Here is a 22,500-nt window from a genome sequence, read left to right as displayed (position 1 = left end):
CTCTCTCTCTCTCTCTCTCTCTCTCTCTCTCTCTCTCTCTCTCTCTCTCTCTCTTTCTCTCGTTCTCGCTACTTCTCTCTGCTTCTGTGTTTGTGTGTTCATGCCGGCTCCATTATTGGACAGGATTTCGCAGGTAAGCGATATATTTGCATAAGTGGGAAGTTCTGGCGAATAAATAAAGCACTGCTCAGGCTTGATGCTGACCTGCAGCTTCCGTTTTGCACATGGATCTATAGTGCCAATCCTGCTCTATACACAGATTAGAGTTCTTACACTAGGTTACAGTAGGATGATAGAATAAGAGGTTAGAGGACCTGAAATGGAAAGGTTCGCTCGCTGTTAAATCCACACTGCAAAGAAGTGCGTGCCCACTGCCCAACATGGATGTGCCTCTGAACCAGCTACTAAACCTCTGTTATAGAGCCAGACCGGACCGATGCCAGATGTTTTCAGTGCAATGATGATACCGGTTTTGGAGAGTCCCATACCACCGATTACTGATATTTTGGGTGACATTTTGTCGGAAAGTGCACGGTATTCTAATCAATTATAAAATCTTAGATTTCTCTTCACACTTTCACACATAATGACAAGTGGCTAATACCGTAATTGTCAATAATAATGTAGTCAAAAAAGTCAGGCTCTAATAATGAAGCTCTGATATACCTCGATGCACGTCGTTCTGGATACAAATATAATTCTAAGTTATACCGTACTCATGGTGCAGATGCATTTTACTGACAGCGTCTCTCTAGATGTCTGGCTGGGCCGTGTGGCCGCTGCTGTGTGTGCGGTCAGCTTACAACTGTTCCGTGATCCTAGAGAGTGTTCTTAGACCTGCCTGGGAATGGGTGTAGTGACATTCCCAGAGCCATCAGCCAACCAGCAGCGGGCTGGCCAGACCTACGCTTTTGGTGTTTTTGTTTAGTTAGAACAACCACAACCACACATACACACACGCACGCACACACGCATGCACGCACGCACACACACACACACACACACACACACACACACACACACACACACACACACACACACACACACACACACACACACACACACACACACACACACACACACACACACACACACACACACGTACACAACCACGAAAAGCACACACTTGCAGACAGCTGAAACAATCAGTAGAACTGCCGATTGAGGTTACAGTTCCAGCTGTTTTATACCACTGCTAAATCTGCCCCAGGCAGTCATGTAATTTAGGCAGACAGAGTATTTTGGGGCTCTAACGCAAAGCGGGAAAGCAGTGTATGCATGCAACACAAGTGTGGCCGTGTGTGCACGCCAATGTACAAGCACACGGGGGCAGCCGCTACGTTTGGCCTGTAAGGGCACAAGCGCATGCATGCACATGTGTGCAGTCTGCACACGGTGATAATGAGGGTCCGTGCTATAGCAAGTAACACAACAAGTCAGAGGAATGTTGTTTTCCACCCCAGGTGGTTCTGTTTTAAACCCCCTCCCTCTTCATCCACTATCCTCCTCTCTTCTACCTCCTCTTGGTAGGACACACTCTTACTCTCTCTCGCTCTCTCTGTCGCTCTCTGCCATTCTGTCTCTCTCTCTCTCTCTCTTCCCCTGTGCTCCTCACTGGTGGGTGGCTCTCAGGTTCAGGTTGCAGGTTGCTATTTGTCCGTCTACTTCCCCTCGTCACTTACATGAGCCCCCATCCCCCAACTACACACACACGCACGCACGCACGCACGCACGCACGCACGCACGCACGCACGCACGCACGCACGCACGCACGCACGCACACACACACACACACACACACACACACACACACACACACACACACACACACACACACACACACACATACACACAGCTCACACATACATGCGCTCGTACACACAGCTCTCTCCTGGGAGCCCGCCCACATGTTTACATTCCCCTCTCCATATTTGGCCAACTCAAGGTCCTTTACTGTGTGTGTGTGTGTGTGTGTGTGTGTGTGTGTGTGTGTGTGTGTGTGTGTGTGTCTGTGTGTCCATCATGTGTCACTAAAACTCCTTCACCTGCATGTGTGTTTCTCCCCTGTGTATGTTTGTGCGTGCGTGCGTGTGGATGCTGGTTGTCGAGTGATCCACCTCTCTGTCTCTTTCTGCTGCTCGTGCAGGAAAAACAAATCTACATCACGGTAGTATTACCTGTGGACAGGATGGGGGAGAGAGAGAGAGAGAGAGAGAGAGAGAGAGAGAGAGAGAGAGAGCGAGAGAGAGAGAGGAAGGAGAGGGGAGGGGACATGGCAGCAAAAACAGAAACATTTTGAAGAGAAAAAACTGAAGGCGGGATTTGCAGCACAGGGACAGTGAGAAAGAGAGACGGGGAGAGAGAAAGAGAGAGAGAGAAACAAGGCTGGAGTGACAGAGGGAGAAAGAGGGGGGTTGTTCTAGCACCTTTGGAAAAAGATTGCTCTTAGCTTGTTCTTCTCGTGGCAACCTGAGAGCGACAGGAGGAAAGAGAAGCAACTCCACAACAAAACTGGTCTGTTTTTATTTCTCTCTCTCTCTCTCTCTCTCTCTCTCTCTCTCTCTCTCTCTCTCTCTCTCTCTCTCTGTCCTTACCATTCTGTGGCACATCTGTCCCTGTCCTTGCCCCCTCTTTCCTTTCACTTGTCATCTGTTTCTCTTTTCCTCTCTGCAAGTCCAGAGGGAAATTCAGATAGGAGGCTTTGGCAAGTATTTCCATCCTGTTTCTGGTGCTGTGGGAACAGTGAAAGTTTTACTGTACTCTCTATTTGGATGCGGAGAGCTGCCTTTGTCGGTTAGTTGCCTTCTGTATTTGACGTGAGTTTTAATTAATTGATCGTTATTGCATTGCTCTGCTCATTTTTATGCCAAATAATGTTTAAGTGATATAGGGTGTGCAGGAGTTTAGTGGGTTTTGTGTGTTTATGCTATAGTGTACATCTCTCTCTCTCTCTCTCTCTCTGTGTGTGTGTGTGTGTGTGTGTGTGTGTGTGTGTGTGTGTGTGTGTGTGTGTGTGTGTGTGTGTGTGTGTGTGTGTGTGTGTGTGTGTGTGTGAACAGGGTCTGTTAGACCAGCTGTGAGGGTTTACCATGCATGTCTGGTATTTGGGTTTTATTGCGTCTCTAAGTCTTAAGAGGCTATACAGTGCTCATAGAATGGTATGTACCATATCTACTGTTCCAATCACCCTACTGCTGTTCTGTTGTTGTGAGGCATGCCTATCTAAATGTAAATCTAAATAAATGCAACAAATCTATGAGTGTTCTCTTACTCTCTTACTTTTTCCCCCTTTCCCTCTAATTAGCCTATTTTCTCACCTTACTTTCAGTCAGATTGGTGACGTTTTCCAGCTGAGCAGAAAGTAATGTTTGAATATTGATTACTGCTCATTAACAGAGATGATCAGCATACTGTGGTTTTAGAATAATTCAGGCGTGAGAGATACTGTATCGGCAATGCAGCCTGAAGCTCATTCCACTCCCTGTTTATCTTTGGTAGTTTACCTCAACATTGGTCTAGCAAGCCTTTTAAAGAGAGAGAGTGTGTGTGTGTGTGTGTGTGTGTGTGTGTGTGTGTGTGTGTGTGTGTGTGTGTGTGTGTGTGTGTGTGTGTGTGTGTGTGTGTGTGTGCGTGCGTGCGTGGGTGCAGGGTGCGTGCGTGTGTGTGTGTGTGCGCACGTGCATGTGCGTGAGTGCACATGCATCCAGTCATGTCTGTGCATGTATGTATATTTGTGGGTTTCTCTGTGCATGTCTGTTGAGGTACACATTAGACTAATGTGTGTGCGTCCGTATGTGTATGCGTCCGTGTGTGTGTTAATCAAGTGCCGCCAAGCAGTGCAGGTGGTTGACTCCCAAAACACTGAACTAAAATGCTATCATCTCTATGGCCCGGTTACAGCTGCCCTCTGACAAACAACAGACATGTCCTTTCCATGACACACACACACACACACACACACACACACACACACACACACACACACACACACACACACACACACACACACACACAAAGGTACGCTCGCCCACACAAAGACTTAGTGTTATCTAGATGATGTGGGTCTGGAGTGTCATTCGTAGTCTGACAGGTGGTGTGTCTGTGTGTGTGTGTGTGTGTGTGTGTGTGTGTGTGTGTGTGTGTGTGTGTGTGTGTGTGTGTGTGTGTGTGTGTGTGTGTGTGTGTGTGTGTGTGTGTGTGCGTGCGTGCGTGCATGCATGCGTGTGTATGCTTGTGTCTGTGAGTTAATGTGCGTCATAGTGACTCATATACAGTAGTGGCATGGCATAGGGGGTCATGTCCATTTAGAATGTGATTCACATGCTTTCCAAAGCCTAACTTATACTTAGTTGAAAATAGCTGATCAAATAGCTGGCTACAAGCTCATAGCCCTAAGACCTATAACGCATAATTGTTGTGTGTGTGTGTGTGTGTGTGTTGTGTGTTTGTTAGTGTGTAATATTCACATAATGAACCACTCTCCATCTCTTCCTTAGCCCTGCCTTACACCCTGGGCCCTGTGGATGGCAGCCTGTACGCTGGAGTGAGGAAGAGGAGAGGCGAGGAAGGAGCTCCACTCCACAGCCGCAGTGACCTGGCCCTGTCTGCCAGCAGTGACTCAGGCCTGTCTGTCGCCTCCCAGAGGGGACAGCCAGAGGGGACGGCCACAGTTAGCCCCTGCAGAGGGGCCGCCTCTCAGGACAAACCTGCCCAGACCAAGACGTTGCTTCCCGGGGCAGGCCCGGAGCCCAATCCGCCTCTGCTGGCGGTCATGGATGAGCTTCCCACGTCCAACGGCGGGGAGGAGGAGGAGGAGGAGACCGTCGGGGACGAGTCCGGTTTGGGGCACACGATTAGTGGAGCGGATTTGTCCAGCGAAAGGGAGACGGACATCTTGGACGATGACGACGACGACGAGGAGGGCTTGAACGAGGAAGAGGCGGGACCCGGTTTAGAAATGGCGAGCTCCGCCAGCATCTGTTCTCTGTCCTCCGAGAGCCTTCCTGAAACCCAGGCGCAGAGCAGCGAATACTCCACACACACCTGGGTGAGGCAGCAGCAGACAGCGGACGCCGTCCTTCCCACCTACACTGTGGCGGATGCGGGGGAAGAGAGGCTGAACGGAGTGCATAGCAACTCCCAGGAGACCCCTCTGCCGCTGGTGGCCCCCGACACGCCACCCAGAGGAACCAGCAGCATGGAGGCGGTGCAGAGAGGGGTGGCGGTCGACGAGGAGTCGCTGGCCACACAACACACAGACAGCGCGCACAGTAACAACGCGCACGCCTCCTCCTCGTCCATGGAGCCGTGCCAGGAGGAGGAGCTGGCCTCCTTGGCCACGGACATCGACGAGTCCATAGAGCAGCTCAACCAGCTGATTTTAGACCTGGACCCCACCTTTGTGCCCGTCCCCACCCGCTGCGCCCCCCTGTCCCGCTCTGCGTCCCTCTACACCAATGGCCTCAGCCACAGTGGACAAACTCACCAATCAGGTAAATAAAAAGAACTGGCCACAATGGGTCATTCACCTATCCATTCACACTCTCATATGCAACCATATACCATTAGTACTTTGAATGCTAATAACATGTAAGGTGTAAATATTATAGAGGGGCCTTGACAGAAGGCTGGAAGTCTGGTGTCTCCCTAAACTTTAAGGTAGCTCTCCACCAAACAGACTACAGATTACTACAGACTGGGAGTCGAATGAAGTTGGGAGATCGGTTGGAAGGTGTGAAAAAAGTAGCTGAATGCACCTGAGAGCCAACACCGATAGAAGGCTACTATGGTGCTAAAAATAGCATATGGCCTGCTGCTACAACTTGCAACCCGACGCAACATTGTACCCACCGCCCAACAGTAGATTTTCCACTTACCACTGCTGACATCGGTGCGGTGGAGAGCTGCCTTAGGAATCCCAGAGGGGATTCCACTTTGGATGATTGTTAAAGCTGATTTATGCTGTGTTGCTCTCTGTAATGTTGTCGCACGACAGTGGCGTGCAAGTAGGTATAAACCATGTGCTAGTTGGTTTGAATCTGGGTGATCGAAATGGGGGCTCGTCCAAAGTGGATGTCCCAGATGGTGGGTGCGTCAAAGGTTGAATGTAGCGGAGCACCAGCCTGAATGCCTGGAATCAGTACAGCACCATGATATTGTAGACAGTATATCTCAAACCTTTTCATGTCAAGGACCCCCAAAGTAATACCTATTTGGCCCAATCTGAAAATATGTTGTGTCGACAGTGTCGAGGACCATTTGTGTTCAAATGTGTCAGATCTACAAGCTCACAACGATCGGCTATATGGTTATGGTGGTCTGAGAGTTCACAGACCCCACTTTGAGAACTACTGTTTTAGACCATACAACTTTGAATTAATGTGTCAGCATTTTCCATGTCTCCTCCTAAGGGAACTCCTGTGGCAGTCGCTCAGTACAGAGACACACAACAGTCCTGTGTATATGCGTGCATGCGTGTGTGTGTGTGTGTGTGTGTGTGTGTGTGTGTGTGTGTGTGTGTGTGTGTGTGTGTGTGTGTGTGTGTGTGTGTGTGTGTGTGTGTGTGAGCCAGGCAACCGGCATGGCAGGCTAAGGAAAATACACCTGTGCCAACGTTTTCTGTGTTGTTTTGCCGGGGGTGGAGGGGTTAGGACCATGGCATAGTAGAGCCTGGACACACAGAGAACCTTTATACAACTCACTGAAGCACCGGCCGATTGTGGAAATCTCCACTAGAAAGAGTGGGAGACACACACACACACACACACACACACACACACACACACACACACACACACACACACACACACACACACACACACACACACACACACACACACACACACACACACACACAGATATGTTTGTTCTAGAAGGTGTATGTGTGCATGTGCGTGAGTGTATGTGGTGGTATTTGCTGAAAGGGTGGAAACATTTGATTAAACAGGTAGTCGGTATCCCTGCTATGTAAGCAATGTAAAATAAAATCAGGACCTCTGGTCTATACACTAGCGCATTGTTTATTCATCCAATCGGCCCCATTCAGAATGACTGGGAAACATACAGAGGTGAAAGAACACATTATGTAAGTACAGAAATATGACAGACTTACCTAACCTGACAAAACAGTCACTGCAGCTAGGACACTGAAACAGACCAGGAACCATGCTCACATTGCCATTGTCCCTCCATCATAACTTAAAAAGCATGACATTTCCTCCAATAATGTATTACTAATACAACAGTTTACATTTGTAAACTGTACATTTGTTCAATAACCTGAGATATTGTATAGAATTATTGGTTCCCAGAAACCACAACTGCTTTCCTTATACTTCTACTGTAAGCCAGTACAAGTTAATTTCAGTTAAATTCTATAAGCCATATAATAAGCCATTTAATAATACCATATTGTTGCCATTAGGTATAGAAACCTTGTATCTCCATATTACATCTCTGTATGTTTTGCTTTGTTTTCATAAATAAACGCCCTTTTTATACTACACTGTATGACAGTATTGCACAAAAGTAGCTAACATATCCAATCTAGAAGCTTGCAGATCGAGCTTGTTGACCGGACAACCGACATGCTCAATTAACACCACTTACAACAGTGAATGAAATTAAATGAGTTTTATCAAATATATTTAACCAATGAAAAGTATACAAGCTTGTGACTAAATAATAACTAAATTGGCTCCATATAGACAGGTTCTTTTTTCCATTTCCTGAAAGGTAACCCTTCTGGACATGCGTACATCGGACAGTGATAATTTACAGTAAGCCTGTACACGTTCATTTCAGCGATCGTTTCAGTTCATTTCAGTTCATAGCTGGAGAGATGAGAACTTTGTTGCCAAAGCATTTCAGATCAAAGATAAACAGATTGTGTCCATTACAGTGTGCAGTACAGTATGCGGGACTCCTTGTTATGTAATAAATTATATTTGACAGAAAACAGCTGGGGTCAGAGCTTTTTCATACGTGGGGCTCGTCCCTTTGGAATACGTTTCCTGTTTTAATGTCAGGAAATCAGTCCAGATTCAAGAACCATTCTTTGCTTCTTTATTCAATATACTGTAGCATACAATCTGCCTTAGCTCCTACCTGGCGAGCAATTCCTTTCACTTTAGTTGCCCTTTCCAGTTTCCACTGGAATGCCAGTATTGCTGCATAAAAATGATCATTAATTGCCGGCATATAGTCTAGAATCATACACATGGCCTTCACCTTATAGTACCATAATGTGCATGTTCCCACGTTAGATGAATGCAATGGGACCAGGCTCTTGGTGATGACAATATATGACATTAATTAATATATATTATATATTAAAAACACATAATTATCTATCTGCAGGCTGGCAGACTGGATAATCAAATGTTATTTTAATTTAACTCTACTGCAGGTCACAGATATCTCTCTCTCTCTCTCTCTCTCTCTCTCTCTCTCTCTCTCTCTCTCTCTCTCTCTCTCTCTCTCTCTGTATTACTCAGATCGTAGTTAGACACAGATCATAGTTATCCACAGTTTATCTCTCGCTCTACACACCCCATGCTCTCTCGACCTTCATCACACACACACACACACACACACACACACACACACACACACACACACACACACACACACACACACACACACACACACACACACACACACACACACACTGCTTTCTGTCTTTCCCCCATGCTCTCTCCACCATAGCTTCCAGTCAGTCTGTTGCACACCAACATTATTACAGTTTCTTCATAGAAATAACTCTCTTAGTAAGCAACGTCGTGACGGATTGTCATGCAGGCGTTTTCCAGTAAACAGATGTTTCTAACAATGCTGGGCAAGGTAGGGACGTGATATTGATGGTACGATTATATAACTGCATTCAAAAACGGCGCCTGTTCCCACAGGATGCCAAAATGAAATATACAGAAGAACATTGTGCATTTATGCAAGTGGAACACACAAACACACACAGCTGGGCATAGGAGGGGCTAGCGCCCCTCAAAAACCTGCATACCGATGACATTATCAGGGTTGATTGCAGTCTAATACAATCTACAACCGTACTGATATAGTTGTTGCAATGCATCAATCAAAGAATACCAAAAAGGTTTGAAATCTTGTTGTCCACACAGGCCACATCTGAGGCGCAGAGAGAGTAGCCAGACATGGTGGCATCTTATAATGAGAATTAGGTAGGACCAATTATATGAAGATAAGGTTTGTGCTCCTTTAAGTGGATAAACCCCCTGCAGCGTCTTTCCAGTCCAGTGCATAGTATACATGACAGATTCACGGCCTCTCATATCCGCCAGGTCGTACCCCAGAGAGCCAGCCACATAGCTCCACTTTCTGCTTGACGAGCGTGGGTCATATAGGTGTGATGGAGCGATGTCATCACTTCCTGCCCCCATCGTGTTCTCGTGCGTACCGAGCAGCTGTTCCAGCTAAAGCTGAGCCCAGTCGAGCTTTGGTGCTATATGGCTCAGCGGGGACACCTCTCTGACAGTTCTGGGCCGAGGTGACTGAGCGAGCGGCCCTGGCAGGTTTTAAATCACGTCTGTCCAGGTCGGCGGCGCTCACAGACGGCCGTGGTTAGCGGGGGACCCGGGGCCATGTGCCACGCGGTGCTTACTTTACAGCAGACCGCTGACTCTTGACCCCGGCGCCATTGTGCGCTGCCAGGTCAACAGGAGGTCTCCTGTGCACCTCTCCCCCGAATCATGGAATTTGAGCATGGGAAGTGTGTGTGTGTGTGTGTGAGAGAAAGAGAGAGAGAGATAAGTCCTGAAGGCTCATTGGGAGAGGTAACTATAATATTTCACTGCTGGCTTGTTTTGACTTTGTGTGTATGTGTGTGTGTGTGTGTGTGTGTGTGTGTGTGTGTGTGTGTGTGTGTGTGTGTGTGTGTGCGTGTGCGTGCGCACCCGCCTGCGTCCGCATGCGTTCGTGTCCGTGTAGCGTGTGTTTTTCAAGATGTTTAGAGGCAGGATTTTGTCAGTGCTTCGGAATGTGTTTGAAGTTTGATGCAAACATGGTCCGGCTCTCCCCGATGTGTTGCCATTATCCCAGCTCTGCCTCCCTCTCATCATCTGGAGGAGCATTCCTCAACAGAGCGTAACCCTCCCACACGTAGGTATCACATGATAATACCAGACACTGACAAAAACACCTTCCTGAAAATAAGGCCTTCAGCAGGCCTTACCTGAACTACTTTCTAAAAGGGAATCGCTTCGCTTGTATGTGACTTCGGGGCTTGCTAGTGGATGAACTTAAAGGGCCACTTCACCCCTTATTTTAATGATGTTTGGGAGACAAGAAACACTTTCCTGTGTTTAATGTGTGTGTAATTTAGAGTTTAGATAATTAGAGTTTTTAGATATTTTAGTATTTCAAAGTGTCTCATGTCACAGACACTGGCCTCACTTTCCTCCTGCACTATGTTGTCTCGGTAAGACAGCCCTCCCCCTCTCCATAAGGTGGGGTAAGTGCACCAAAGCATTGTGGTCATTGTAGGAATTCAGCCATCCAGTCAAACCCTAGTCAAACACACACGGAATACATTATTTGTCTCGACATAGAGTGCAAATTTCAAATTGTGCTACTGTTATCTACTACAAATACTATTAACATCGAGTGACTCGAGTTTCTTCAAGCGGTGAAATGTCCCTTTAACTCACTTTCTCTTCCTCAGCCTCTCTGGATCTCTCTCTGCCCCTCCATACTCAACATACCCATGCCCCCCCCCCATACTCAACATACCCATGCCCCCCCCCCCATACTCAACATACCCATGCCCCCCCCCCCATACTCAACATACCCATGCCCCCCCCCCATACTCAACATACCCATGCCCCCCCCCATACTCAACATACCCATGCCCTCTCCATACTCAACATACCCATGCCCCCCCCATACTCAACATACCCATGCCCTTTCCATACTCAACATACCCATGCCCTTTCCATACTCAACATACCCATGCCCTCTCCATACTCAACATACCCATGCCCTCTCCATACTCAACATACCCATGCCCCCCCCCATACTCAACATACCCATGCCCTTTCCATACTCAACATACCCATGCCCTCTCCATACTCAACATACCCATGCCCTCTCCATACTCAACATACCCATGCCCCCCCCCCATACTCAACATACCCATAGCCCCCCCCCATACTCAACATACCCATGCCCTCTCCATACTCAACATACCCATGCCCTCTACATACTCAACATACCCATGCCCTTTCCATACTCAACATACCCATGCCCTCTCCATACTCAACATACCCATGCCCCCCCCCATACTCAACATACCCATGCCCTTTCCATACTCAACATACCCATGCCCTCTCCATACTCAACATACCCATGCCCTCTACATACTCAACATACCCATGCCCTCTCCATACTCAACATACCCATGCCCCCCCCCCCCCCCCCCCCCCCCCCCATGCCCTCTCCAGACTCAGAAGCAGCAGGTACAGTAGCCTGGCTCTGTGTTGTGCCTGGCTCGCTCCCACTCCTTTCTTCATCAACACTTCAAACGCCCGCTGTCCATTCTCCACGATACAGATCTGGCTGCCATGGTGATAGGAATCACAGCAGGTTTGGTTTGAGGCCCAGGCTGTGGTATGACCAGGGATGCATGTGGAATCCTCTCTCTCTCTCTCTCTCTCTCTCTCTCTCTCTCTCTCTTCTTCATTTTGACTGGAAAAAGTTCTGCCCCAGGGGGTAATAGCTCCACACACAGGCTACAGCGAAGATATTGATTGCTCCAGCAGATGTGTTTTCCAGAAGATTCCACCGTTCCACGACCCCTCAGCATCTGGCCAGTGTAAAAGTCAGATTTTAGTCACACAGGCTTTAGTTCCCAGAAGATGGCACCCACATGCTGTAATGTATGCTGTTACCGATGCCAAGTCATTTGCATACTGACTGGGACAAACTCGCAACATCACTTCATTTGCAAGCTTTGTAGTGCTGATGAGTGAATACACTTTCACTTTCTTATCTTAAAAAATAAAAAATAAAATCTAAGCTTATGAACTTTGCTTTGTGTCTGTCTGTCTGTCTCTCTGTCTCAGGCTGGCGGCGTCAGAAGCAGTTGACCGATGTGACAGACTACTCCTGTTTGAGTAGTCCAGGGTGGGGAGGGGGCAGTAGTCCAGCGTGGGGAGGGGGCAGTAGTCCAGCGTGGGGAGGGGGCAGCGCTCACACCTTCAGGACCTCCCCGGCCCCCAGCCTCAGCCCCCTGACCTCTCAGGTAAAACACATGCAGCACCCACCTCTTGTGACTAACAGCTATTACACCCCATTTACTACCTCTAGTCCAGGGACCACCATACGCAGGGACCACCATATAACTCTGAGAGTGTACTTGGATGACTGAGGGTCCCTTGGATGAGTAGATAAAAGCACGGACGTACAGAAAAGAACTTGGGCTAAAAGGATAACACAACCATCGTGGTCCTACAGTATGTATTTAACTAGAAGCGCTCACGCAACGCCATGTCTAACACCATCTCTAACGCCATGTCCACGTCTGCATTGTTGGTTCTCTGTGAATATCGTGTGTTGACACACACAGAAAGCATACATTTATAACGAAGGCAGACAGTGATGTGTGTCAGTGTGTGTGTGTGTGTGTGTGTGTGTGTGTGTGTGTGTGTGTGTGTGTGTGTGTGTGTGTGTGTGTGTGTGTGTGTGTGTGTGTGTGAGAGAGAGAGAGAGAGAGATAGCGAGTGAAAGGTGAAGTAGAGCAAGGATAGAGAGATGTACAGTATAGGTAAACTACAGGGAGAGCTGTTACCAAGTGGGATTGTGGATCGGCTGTTTGTCAGTAATAAAACCTTTAAAATGACATATTGGACAGGAGGCAGACTTGCAGGTGAAGATACGTTTTAATTAAGTTCCAGGCCTGGACAACATAATGAATAATAAAGAAAAGAAAGAACTCAAAACAACTCAAACAACATAACACAACTTAACTGTGAACAGAGAGGTACTGGTGTCAACCTCTCCCCATGGCAGCACCAACACTACTGAGCCATTTCCCCTCTATATAGACTCCTGACTCCACCCCTGGCTAAGCAGTCAACGAATCACAAGGCATTTAACAACACAAAAAATCAGAGCTCTCTTCAGGCCATCAAGGCAGCTTCCCAACTACAGCATCTGCATAGATAAACACAAGTATTAATTCACATGTCACAGCAGAATGTGCACCTTCTGTGGGACTGAGAATCAACCCGTTATATATATATACAGCAATATACAGCAACAATACAATGAATGTATATTGTACATTACATTACTCTGACAGAGGCTGCTCTGTCACAAGAGCGAGCATGTTACTTCCCAACACTGATCTGAACACTGAGCTTTGCATCCCAGTTGTCCAAAGACAATCTGGCACACCAAATGCTTCAAATTGTCCTCTTGTTGGCGCTGTAACAGCTAGGCCCTGGGTAGGGAACAGAGCAGTGCACATTTCTAGTTTTCATTCTGTTCTTGCCACTTCTTTCTTAGTTTTTCGGATGCTAGCAGTGCAAGGGCCAGGCAGTGCAAGGGCCAGGCAGTGCAGGGCCGGGCCCTCATAGTTTAGTGTGGTAGAATGGGTTGCATGTGTTCAGATCACAGGGTGGCTTTGGGGTGGGTTCACAGACCCAGTGACATTACTGCTCCGACTCCCATTCTCATGGTGGGACTGAATGAATAGGCTGACTGTTTACACCAAAACATTGGCATACAGAGATCACAAGACGTGATGTCTACTCTGTGTGTGTGTGTGTGTGTGTGTGTGTGTGTGTGTGTGTGTGTGTGTGTGTGTGTGTGTGTGTGTGCACGCGCGCAGGGGGGGGGCTTCTCACAAGGACCTTCTGATAAATCTCATTTTTCCTCCTTCACTTTTTTCCCTCCTAAAAGGTATCGTTTTTCTCACATTTGTTTCCCGTAGCGAGGGCCTCTCTATAACACAGACAGCGTGGACAACGAGCGAGGGCCTCTCTATAACACGGACAGGGTGGACAATGGGAGTCACACTTCTATGGCGGACAGCTGTGCACTGATCCCACCGCCGACCCCTTCGTTCCCTGTGTCTCCTCCGACGCCCTACGGTAAGGCAGCAGCTCCCAATGGAGACTTCTGGGTGTGGGCCGTTTCTGTGTATGGAATCTTATCAGTCGTCCTCCCCCTCTCTGTCTCTCTCTCTCTCTCTCTCTCTCTCTCTCTCTCTCTGTCTCTCTGTCTCTCTCTCTATCTCTCTCTCTCTCTGTCTCCACCCTCAGTGAAAGGTTTTGGAGAGTTTTCTCAGCTGAGGCCGTCGGGACTGTCGGGTGGACAGTGGGAGCCTTACAGGACAACACAAGGTATACACTTTCCCCTGTGTGTGTGTGTGTGTGTGTGTGTGTGTGTGTGTGTGTGTGTGTGTGTGTGTGTGTGTGTGTGTGTGTGTGTGTGTGTGTGTGTGTGTGTGCGCGCGCGCGTGCGTGCGTGACAGGGAGAGGGGGAGAGAGGGGGAGAGGGACAGAGACAGACACACAGTTTGTGAGTAAGTAGCAGTGTGCTCAGTGTGGTTGACTAGGGGACTTAGTCTTAACCCAAACACCAGAGCTGTGATTGTTACGCGACAGGGTTCAGTGGCAGGCTGGAATCCTCTGCTGGTATATAATGTACAGTACATACCTGCGCTGTGACTTTACCGGCATAGAGTAGGCCTACAGTACAGTAGACTACATACCTTTCTTTGATGACTTGATCTATGTGGGGTTTATGGGTGTATGTACAGATGGTGGATGATAATGACATTGGGACTGGTTTCAGGCCCAAATACATGACCCCAGATTATTATTATTTTATTTTGAGCCTGCAGATTTAGAGCCTAAATCTAGAGTTTAAGAGAAGTGGGTCCGTGACCCCGACTGCATGGGATGAAAGTGAACACGAACCGCTCAACAATTACAGCTGAGATTGCCCGCGCCTGGGACTCTCCACCAGTTGTGTTGAGTGTGTGTGTGTGGTTCTCTGCAGGTGTGTGAGCGTGTGGGAACTACGTGAGTAGTATTCATTTAAAACAATATCAATACCACTGTGGGAGGTCTCTCGTATATCTCATTTGTCCGAAGACAGCTGATAACCGAACATCTGCTAATAATAGTGGACTGAAGCAGAGGAAGTTAGCACTGCTGACAGGATGTCCACTCACTTCCTGTTCTGGGAGGAGGCAGGGGGAGAGGGGAGGAGTCATTCTCTGGTGGGACATCCGGAGGGTCCTCACAGTGAAATCCTGGTAGAACCGTCCCGGGACCAAATTTGGTTCCATTTGTATACTCTCTGAGTTAAAGTAACAGCGAGGGCTCAGGGAGGGAGATATAGGACATCCTGCTGTGTCATGACAAAAAAAGGGGGAAAAAATGTCACTCGGTTCTCAAAATCAAACCCAAAGCAAAGCAAACCCTGAGCTGACGACCATGTCTTATTCTGTTTACCTGAGGTCACGACGCATTAGAAAGCCTATTTATGCCGCCACTTTGGTCTGTACCGGCGACAGAGGAGCCCTTTAAATGGCATGTCCGCCTGTGTATTGTAAACATGTTTAGCTGAGCAGGCAGGTGACAGGATGAGAGATGAGGAGAGAGAGAGAGAGAGAGAGAGAGAGAGAGAGAGAGAGAGAGAGAGAGAGAGAGAGAGAGAGAGAGAGAGAGAGAGAGATATATGAAACACCAGCTGATGCTTTTCCTCCACTGAGTAGACAGAATAATGAAGCGAAAAGTCATGGATTCTCTCTCTCTCTCTCTCTCTTCCTCTTTCTCTATCTCTCTATCTTCCTCTGTCTTCCACTTTTTGGGTGCAGACAGCGCTTCCTGTTTCCCATGTTAAAGAGAGACTAAAGTCTGGGTAAACAGCCATTCCAGGACAGAGCACTTAAATTCCCCTTCACTTAATGATTTTCCCCCTTCTCTTTTTTTTGTTGGTGTTTTTGTGTGTGTGTGTGTGTGTGTGTGTGTGTGTGTGTGTTTGCGGTCATTGTTGTGGTAATCACACACACAGACCCCGCGGGGGCTATACTGTTGAGGAGGATAGCAATTACTGAAGAGGAACAGCAGAAGGCTCCAAAACAGCAGTAGCATACAGTCACCAGGGCAGTTACATGGGAGTTTTGGTGGTGGTGGATGAACAGGTGGATGAGCGTGACTCCAACGCACTGTCCAGGGACCCCCAGGTGTCTTTGAGGGAGTTCCAGGGGGTCCCCAGCTAAATGATAGTTTGGAACCAAATGGACCCTTTATGGGTCTTTAACTCTGAGAGTGTACAAATGGAACCAAATGGACCCTAATGGGTCCCAACACAAATCTCGAACAAATCTTCTCTTATGGGGGTCCCTGGCATATCTTTTCAAATTAGTGTCAGTTTGGGGGTCCTTGACATGAAAAGGTTTTGGAACCACTGTTCCAGATGCTAGGTACAGTGAACCAGTTCTGTCTTGCAAAAGTACTGTGGCCTGTAGCCTGACACCGTCCTATGTGGAACATAGCCAATGTACAAGCTCAGAGCTTGCATATCTGCATGCTATTTTCTCTGCGCAAATCGCTGTATGTGTATCTAATAAGCACATTAGGACTAGGCTATTTTTGAGAATTGTCCCTTATATAATAACATGCCCAAAATAGAGTTACCAGGGTTAATGTATAGTATGTCCTCTTGAGTTTAAACTCAATAGGACGTCCCGGTTAAAGACAGGTTAAATAAGATGCCGATGGCACATATGGTATGGCCATGCCACATGCCAAGTGGTGTACTTGAAATGCTGCATAGCCTTTGTCACTGTGCGTTATTTATGTAGGCCGTATGTCATCGACACTGAGACGAACCCTCCTGACAATGTCTTAGTTGTCTCTTTTCATTTCCTCCTGTCGGGGAAGCACAGCTAGGGCTTAAAAACCTTATGTAATGTAATGGCATTTCCTTTGTGTACTTGTGGCCAAAATGAAAACAAACAGTTGCACACAAGTAGCCAGCCAGTGGAAGAAGGAGTTCTCAGCCAGAGGAATGTGAGTGTTTAGGGTTTTTTTAGTTTTTCGGCGGGCCAGATGGCCCCACTCTGCCAAACACTGCATGGTGTGTATGCGAACAGTCGGTGTTAAAGGGCAGGGGAGAGTCTAAAGGGAGTGTCTCAAAGGGCAACGTTTGTCACATGGGTGGATGTCTATACGATGAGTGAGAGAGCTGAAGGACCTCTGGGGTTTGGAGTGGCATTGTGGTGGAGGAGCGCTGCAGGGCCAAGTGAAGTGCCTATAAGAATGTGCTGTGTGTGCACCTCGCGTTGACCTCTTCATCATACCGGGCGTGGTACGTCAGCGGCGGAAGTCCTATTCATTTCATTCTGATGGAAAAAGAAACAGATGGACGTACGACGCACGACATATGTCCATTCCGACTCATTTCCTTTGACCCGCGGGTTAAGATAAGGCACGCACCACACACATGCTCCTATTGAAACAACAGCAAATGTGAGATAATTAAATTGAGTGCTTTCACGGTCTAATGTATGTGTGTTAAGATCAGACACATGGCAGGAGACATGGTCAGTCTGTGTCCACATGCCTTTGTCTCCGTGTGTGTGTGTGTGTGTGTGTGTGTGTGTGTGTGTGTGTGTGTGTGTGTGTGTGGAGAGCAGATGGTGGGTGGACTGGACACATGCCCTGACAGCGAAGTCCATAATACCCCCCCCCCCCCCCAATTTGGCCATAAATGGGCACATACGACCTCTAACCCCTCCACCCCCCCACACCGATTGCAGAATGCAATTCTGATTGGTGGAAAACAGCATGCGGTGGTCTCCCCCCCAGCCACCCGCAAGAAACAATGCTCACTGGTCAGCCGGAGAAAGGGGGCAGGGGGATTATGTAGACAAGGGGCCAGGGGAATTCTACACACCCTCCTCCCTCCCTCCCTCCATTCTCTCTCACTCCTTTCCTCCCCTCCCTCAGTCCCTCCCTCCATAGAATTCGGACTCAAGCGGTGTCACAACAACCCGGTGGAACGGCACAAAACGGCGAGCTACTATTTTTCCAACTGGGTGCCCCCCCCCCACTCCACTCCACAGGCGCGCTGCTCTCTCTCTCTCTCTCTCTCTCTCTCTCTCTCTCTCTCTCTCTATCTCTCTCTCTCTCTCTCTCTCTCCAGCATCTGAAGAAAGCTCCATTCACCCAGCCAAGACACAGCGAGCTTCCATTTACTTTGTTTTTTTTCGTTATTACTTTTCCTCTCTCAGTCACATCGAGGGAAACAGCGAGACAGCGAGACGAGGAGTTAGTAGTTGTGTGGGTTCAGGGGTGACGGGGTGTCTAGAACAGACTCTCTTCACTTGTACCGGACGGTAGACGGACACAGACCCCCTCTGGGAAGACCAGCTGTGTCAGAAGACAGAAAGAGAGAGAGAGAGAGAGAGAGAGAGAGAGAGAGGGAGAGTTAGAGGGGAGAGAGAGGGTGACCGGTGAGAGGGGAAGTGAAAGAGTGTGAGTTGAAGGCAGAGCGGGGTGATCATCTGTGGAGAAGTGAAGCGCGGTGTGGATTCTCCTGCGAAAGCATCATTGGTAACATGACGGCTTCTCTCGGTACGTACTGCGAGCTGCGGATCTGCACGCTTCTGTTATTCTGTTTGATTAACTTTCATACAGAACTGTATAGATGTGTGTGTGTGTGTGTGTGTGTGTGTGTGTGTGTGTGTGTGTGTGTGTGTGTGTGTGTGTGTGTGTGTGTGTGTGTGTCTGTCTGTGTGCGTGCGTGCGTGCGTGCGCATATGTGATCAGCATCTCTCCAGTCATCTTCCTGTGGGGCTGTGAAACTTTGACACCCTTTCTCCCGTTCTCCTCCATGCATTCATTAGTGCATTCTTTCCTTTTAGTGTCATTCCCCTCGTTTGTCGTTTTCCTCTCTCCCTTTCTCCCTCTCTCTCTCTCATCTTTACAGTGAAATCCTCAGTGTTCTTTTGATCCACTTGGGACCATTTTTACACTCCGGATTTTGGAGTCCGGAGTGTGCACTGTGCAGAGTTCTGCACTCGCCTTATTTTCTTGCACATTCTTTCTCTTGTTTATATGCCGTTATCTCCCTCGCTATCCTCCCTGTTTTTTTCTTCTTTTCTGGAGTGTGCACCTAGACAGACAGACACACGCACGCTCGCCAAACACATCCCTCTCCTCCAGGGCTCTGGTATTTGCAGACGGCTTCTGGAATTTTTCTTGTGTGGTTGTCTGTCAGATGCCTCTCTCATTTTCTACAACCCCCCCATCTCTCCTCCCCCTTTTTTTCTCCCTTTCTCGCCGAGAGGTATCAACGAGTCCATTGTTTGTTTTCTCCCTTGTTCTTTCTGCTGTTTCTTTGGTGTTACTGTGGCAGTTACATGGACAACAGTATCTCCAGTGTTCCCATGGCATCACAGCATCTGAACCTTTGTGGAGAGACCATTAGACGGTTTGTTCCACTGCTGTGCTCGGACATGACCTCATTTAAAAATAAAAATAAACCCCAAAAACTAAAGGGAGACTATTTTTACCTCGATCAAGAGTTACGGAACACTTCTGTATGGGTGTTTAATCACTTGGAGCCTAGTGCTCGTATAACGAGGGCGGACATTCCGCAAAAAGAGACGATCTACAAGGTTGCAAGCAAAATGTGTGGTCCACTTTGTAGAGGGGAAAAAAGGAGCCGACCTTGTACAGAGCCATGGGGGATCCCAGTCAACTGCAGTTAGTAGGCTTTCACGTGGTTGGTTAGCCAGGGGGAGGCAGGGGCTATTTACTTCCCTCTTGGCCCAAACGTCTTCAAATGCCACATTTGTTGCAAAACATTTGTGCATTTGAGCATTTGTTTTGTTGGGATTCTTGCCATAGATTCCTCACTCACCAGACCCGACATTTTACTGTGATATTCCACACGTTTATCTTTACGACATATCTTTATGACGCTCACACTCTTGTAAATACATACACAGGTACACACATGGGTACAGTACAGTACGTACACTCAATTCACAGGTCACACGCCTACTACACAAACACGCACATGCATACAAATATACATGTGAGTGTACACAAATTTCACGCCAACCCACAGAACAATGCACATGTCATGTACTGTACATGAAATGAAATCAAAGCTGATCAAATCAACTAATCTTTTCCCTTCTCGTGTGTGTGGTTTTATGTCTCGACTCACGTCTCTGGTCTCTTGGTACACGGCTCTGTCATCACAACATCCTGTCCCCCTCTCTCTCTCCCATCCACCCTCTCCACACTTCCCTCGCCACTTGTTTGTAGTGCTACTGGAGTTGCTGGCTCGTAACTCTGTGGCCACAGTATGGACAAAGGGACAGCGGGGAAGTTGATTTAAGGGCCGTCCACGCGGAGCACTATAACTATAAATATATAGTTTAAAAAATTGTTCGAACTCAAGTGGATGGTAGAGTCTACACCACACGTCTAACGATGACAGTGATGAACGATATAGCTACACAGATGGTGATTGGTGTGTCTGTGGACATCCCTTTAACTACTTAAACCCTATATATTTTGTTGTATGTCAAATGGCGAAAGTAGCTGCACCAAATGCAGTCACAACTTGTCGCAACTTAACTTTTTGTGAGCTTAGATGTGCTATTTTCACAGAATGTTCACCTATTTTTGCTGGAAGGTCACTTATGACATGAATAAGGGTGCTAGGCCTTCATGTGGTTAAAGACCTGTACTGACTCGCGGAGGGTCCTGACAGGGTGGGATGCGCAGCAGGTGTCATGGCTCATTGATTAACAGTGATTGAGGGGGTTTAGTTTAGGACTATAGCAGTGGTGCTTAACGCTGGTCCCTTTAGGAGACTTGACTACTGCACTCTATTCTACCACATAATTAGTTATATTCATTAGAGATTGAGACTAGCAGGACACAGCCACAGACACCAAGAGCTCCCAGCCAGCAAACTGGTGCTGTGGGAACCAACACATGGGCACCGGTCATGAGGACGTCCCATACTAACATATGTGGATGTACTTAAGAAAGATGCAGGAGCACAAAGCACAATATTTACAAGGTATTCATAGTAAAGTGGCTTCTTTTAGCGAGACAAATCAGGAGAAAATCTACTTTGTTATTTCTTTATCCCATTCCCAGCAACAAACTCTCGCGAGATTTGAGATGAGTCTGGAAGCCTCTCTCTGTCCATCTGCAATTTCACACATAGGGGGCTCTGACCCAATATTTAAGATGAGACATATTTAGGGATCTGTAATCCACGTAACTCGAGAACCGTTCACCCCACCGACTTCAAATTCGACACGCACGTTCCACACACCCACAGCAGGGAGTGCAGTGCCCGGTCTCGAGTCGGCCGGACACATGGTTGTCCAGTACCGCCACAAAAGGCCTTTTTCATTTGGTGGCCATCTTGAAAAATGACCGCCATATTGGATTTTTCGTTGGCTCGGTTTAAAAAGTTAAAGAGATGACCCAGAGGCATGTTCATGCCACATTTCACGCTTGTATCACCTTGTGAAAGATTCTCTCACAATATGGCTGTTAGCCGCTGTACTACTGGGTGAGCACATGAGGAGGAGAAATCCGGTGACGTCTCTATTATATATATAACTCTATGCATGCATAGAACGCATAGACCACTGACCAGGTGCTTGCAATGCCCCTAATTGGAAACCTTAGCCCAGCCCTAGGAACAGATGAGAAGGAAAAGTCATGGTCACGAGACTGGGCTACGCCATGCCGCTCTCTGTGACAAACCGGAAGTTTGATGAAATACATGTCAGTGGATGGAGCCGGCTGGACCAGCTCATGAACAAACATTATGTATGAACCATTGAGACTTTGTCATAATCGGTTCAGGAAAATAAAAGAAGACATATACCTGCCTGCTGTGTTGCTTTTCGATGTGTACACTGTGTAATTTTATAGAGGTATCTAAAGAGCACAAACTATTTTCTGAACGTGCCAAATATCGCAAGACTGTCCACCGTTTCCTGTCTGCCAACCAAATCTCGCGATACCTCCGAGACTGAAACTGAAATTTAGATAAAATGATGTACTGTGCACATCGAAAAGCAAGTTATTGGAAAGCAACCTGTGTCTTCTTTTATATTCCTGAACCGATTATATGACAAAGGTCTCAATGGTTCATAAATAGTGTTTGTTCATGAGCTGGTCCAGCCGGCTCCATTCACTGCAAGGTTAGCAACTGAGAGCATCATGGTGGCGGGGCAGCCCAGTCACGTGACCATGACCTTTCCTTCTGTAAGCTGTCTTGGCCCAGCTTACAGGACCTGTGGGAAGAACACAAGACAAGGGGAGTACACAATACACAGACACAAACACAGGCCCTGCAGCATAGACATAGAAAGGTAGAAGCCTCCTCCGGCTCTGCGGCGTCTGCATCTCGGGCGCCATTTCAGGGAAGGCAAGCTTCCGAGTGCGTCACAGAAGGGGATGTTTG

At 47.7% G+C, this 22,500-nt stretch overlaps 1 protein-coding gene across 3 annotated transcripts in view; it reads left to right on the top strand.

Annotated features, from left to right (window-relative positions):
- tns3.2 (tensin 3, tandem duplicate 2) overlaps nucleotides 1-22,500 on the top strand; it is a 50,066-nt gene that overhangs the window by 13,484 nt on the left and 14,082 nt on the right. For all 3 annotated transcript variants that reach the window (XM_083767920.1, XM_083767918.1, XM_083767919.1), the window contains exons 13-16: nucleotides 4,497-5,492; nucleotides 12,093-12,271; nucleotides 13,964-14,123; nucleotides 14,295-14,375. In XM_083767920.1, coding sequence (XP_083624046.1) covers nucleotides 4,497-5,492; nucleotides 12,093-12,271; nucleotides 13,964-14,123; nucleotides 14,295-14,375 — 1,416 coding nt within the window. The remainder of the gene's footprint in view (nucleotides 1-4,496; nucleotides 5,493-12,092; nucleotides 12,272-13,963; nucleotides 14,124-14,294; nucleotides 14,376-22,500) is intronic.

Source organism: Protomyctophum parallelum, assembly GCF_964188405.1.
Source record: "Protomyctophum parallelum genome assembly, chromosome: 6".
NCBI lineage: Eukaryota > Metazoa > Chordata > Actinopteri > Myctophiformes > Myctophidae > Protomyctophum > Protomyctophum parallelum.
The sequence above is the reverse complement of the archived record's forward strand: the minus strand, read 5'-3'. Positions and strand labels throughout refer to the sequence as shown.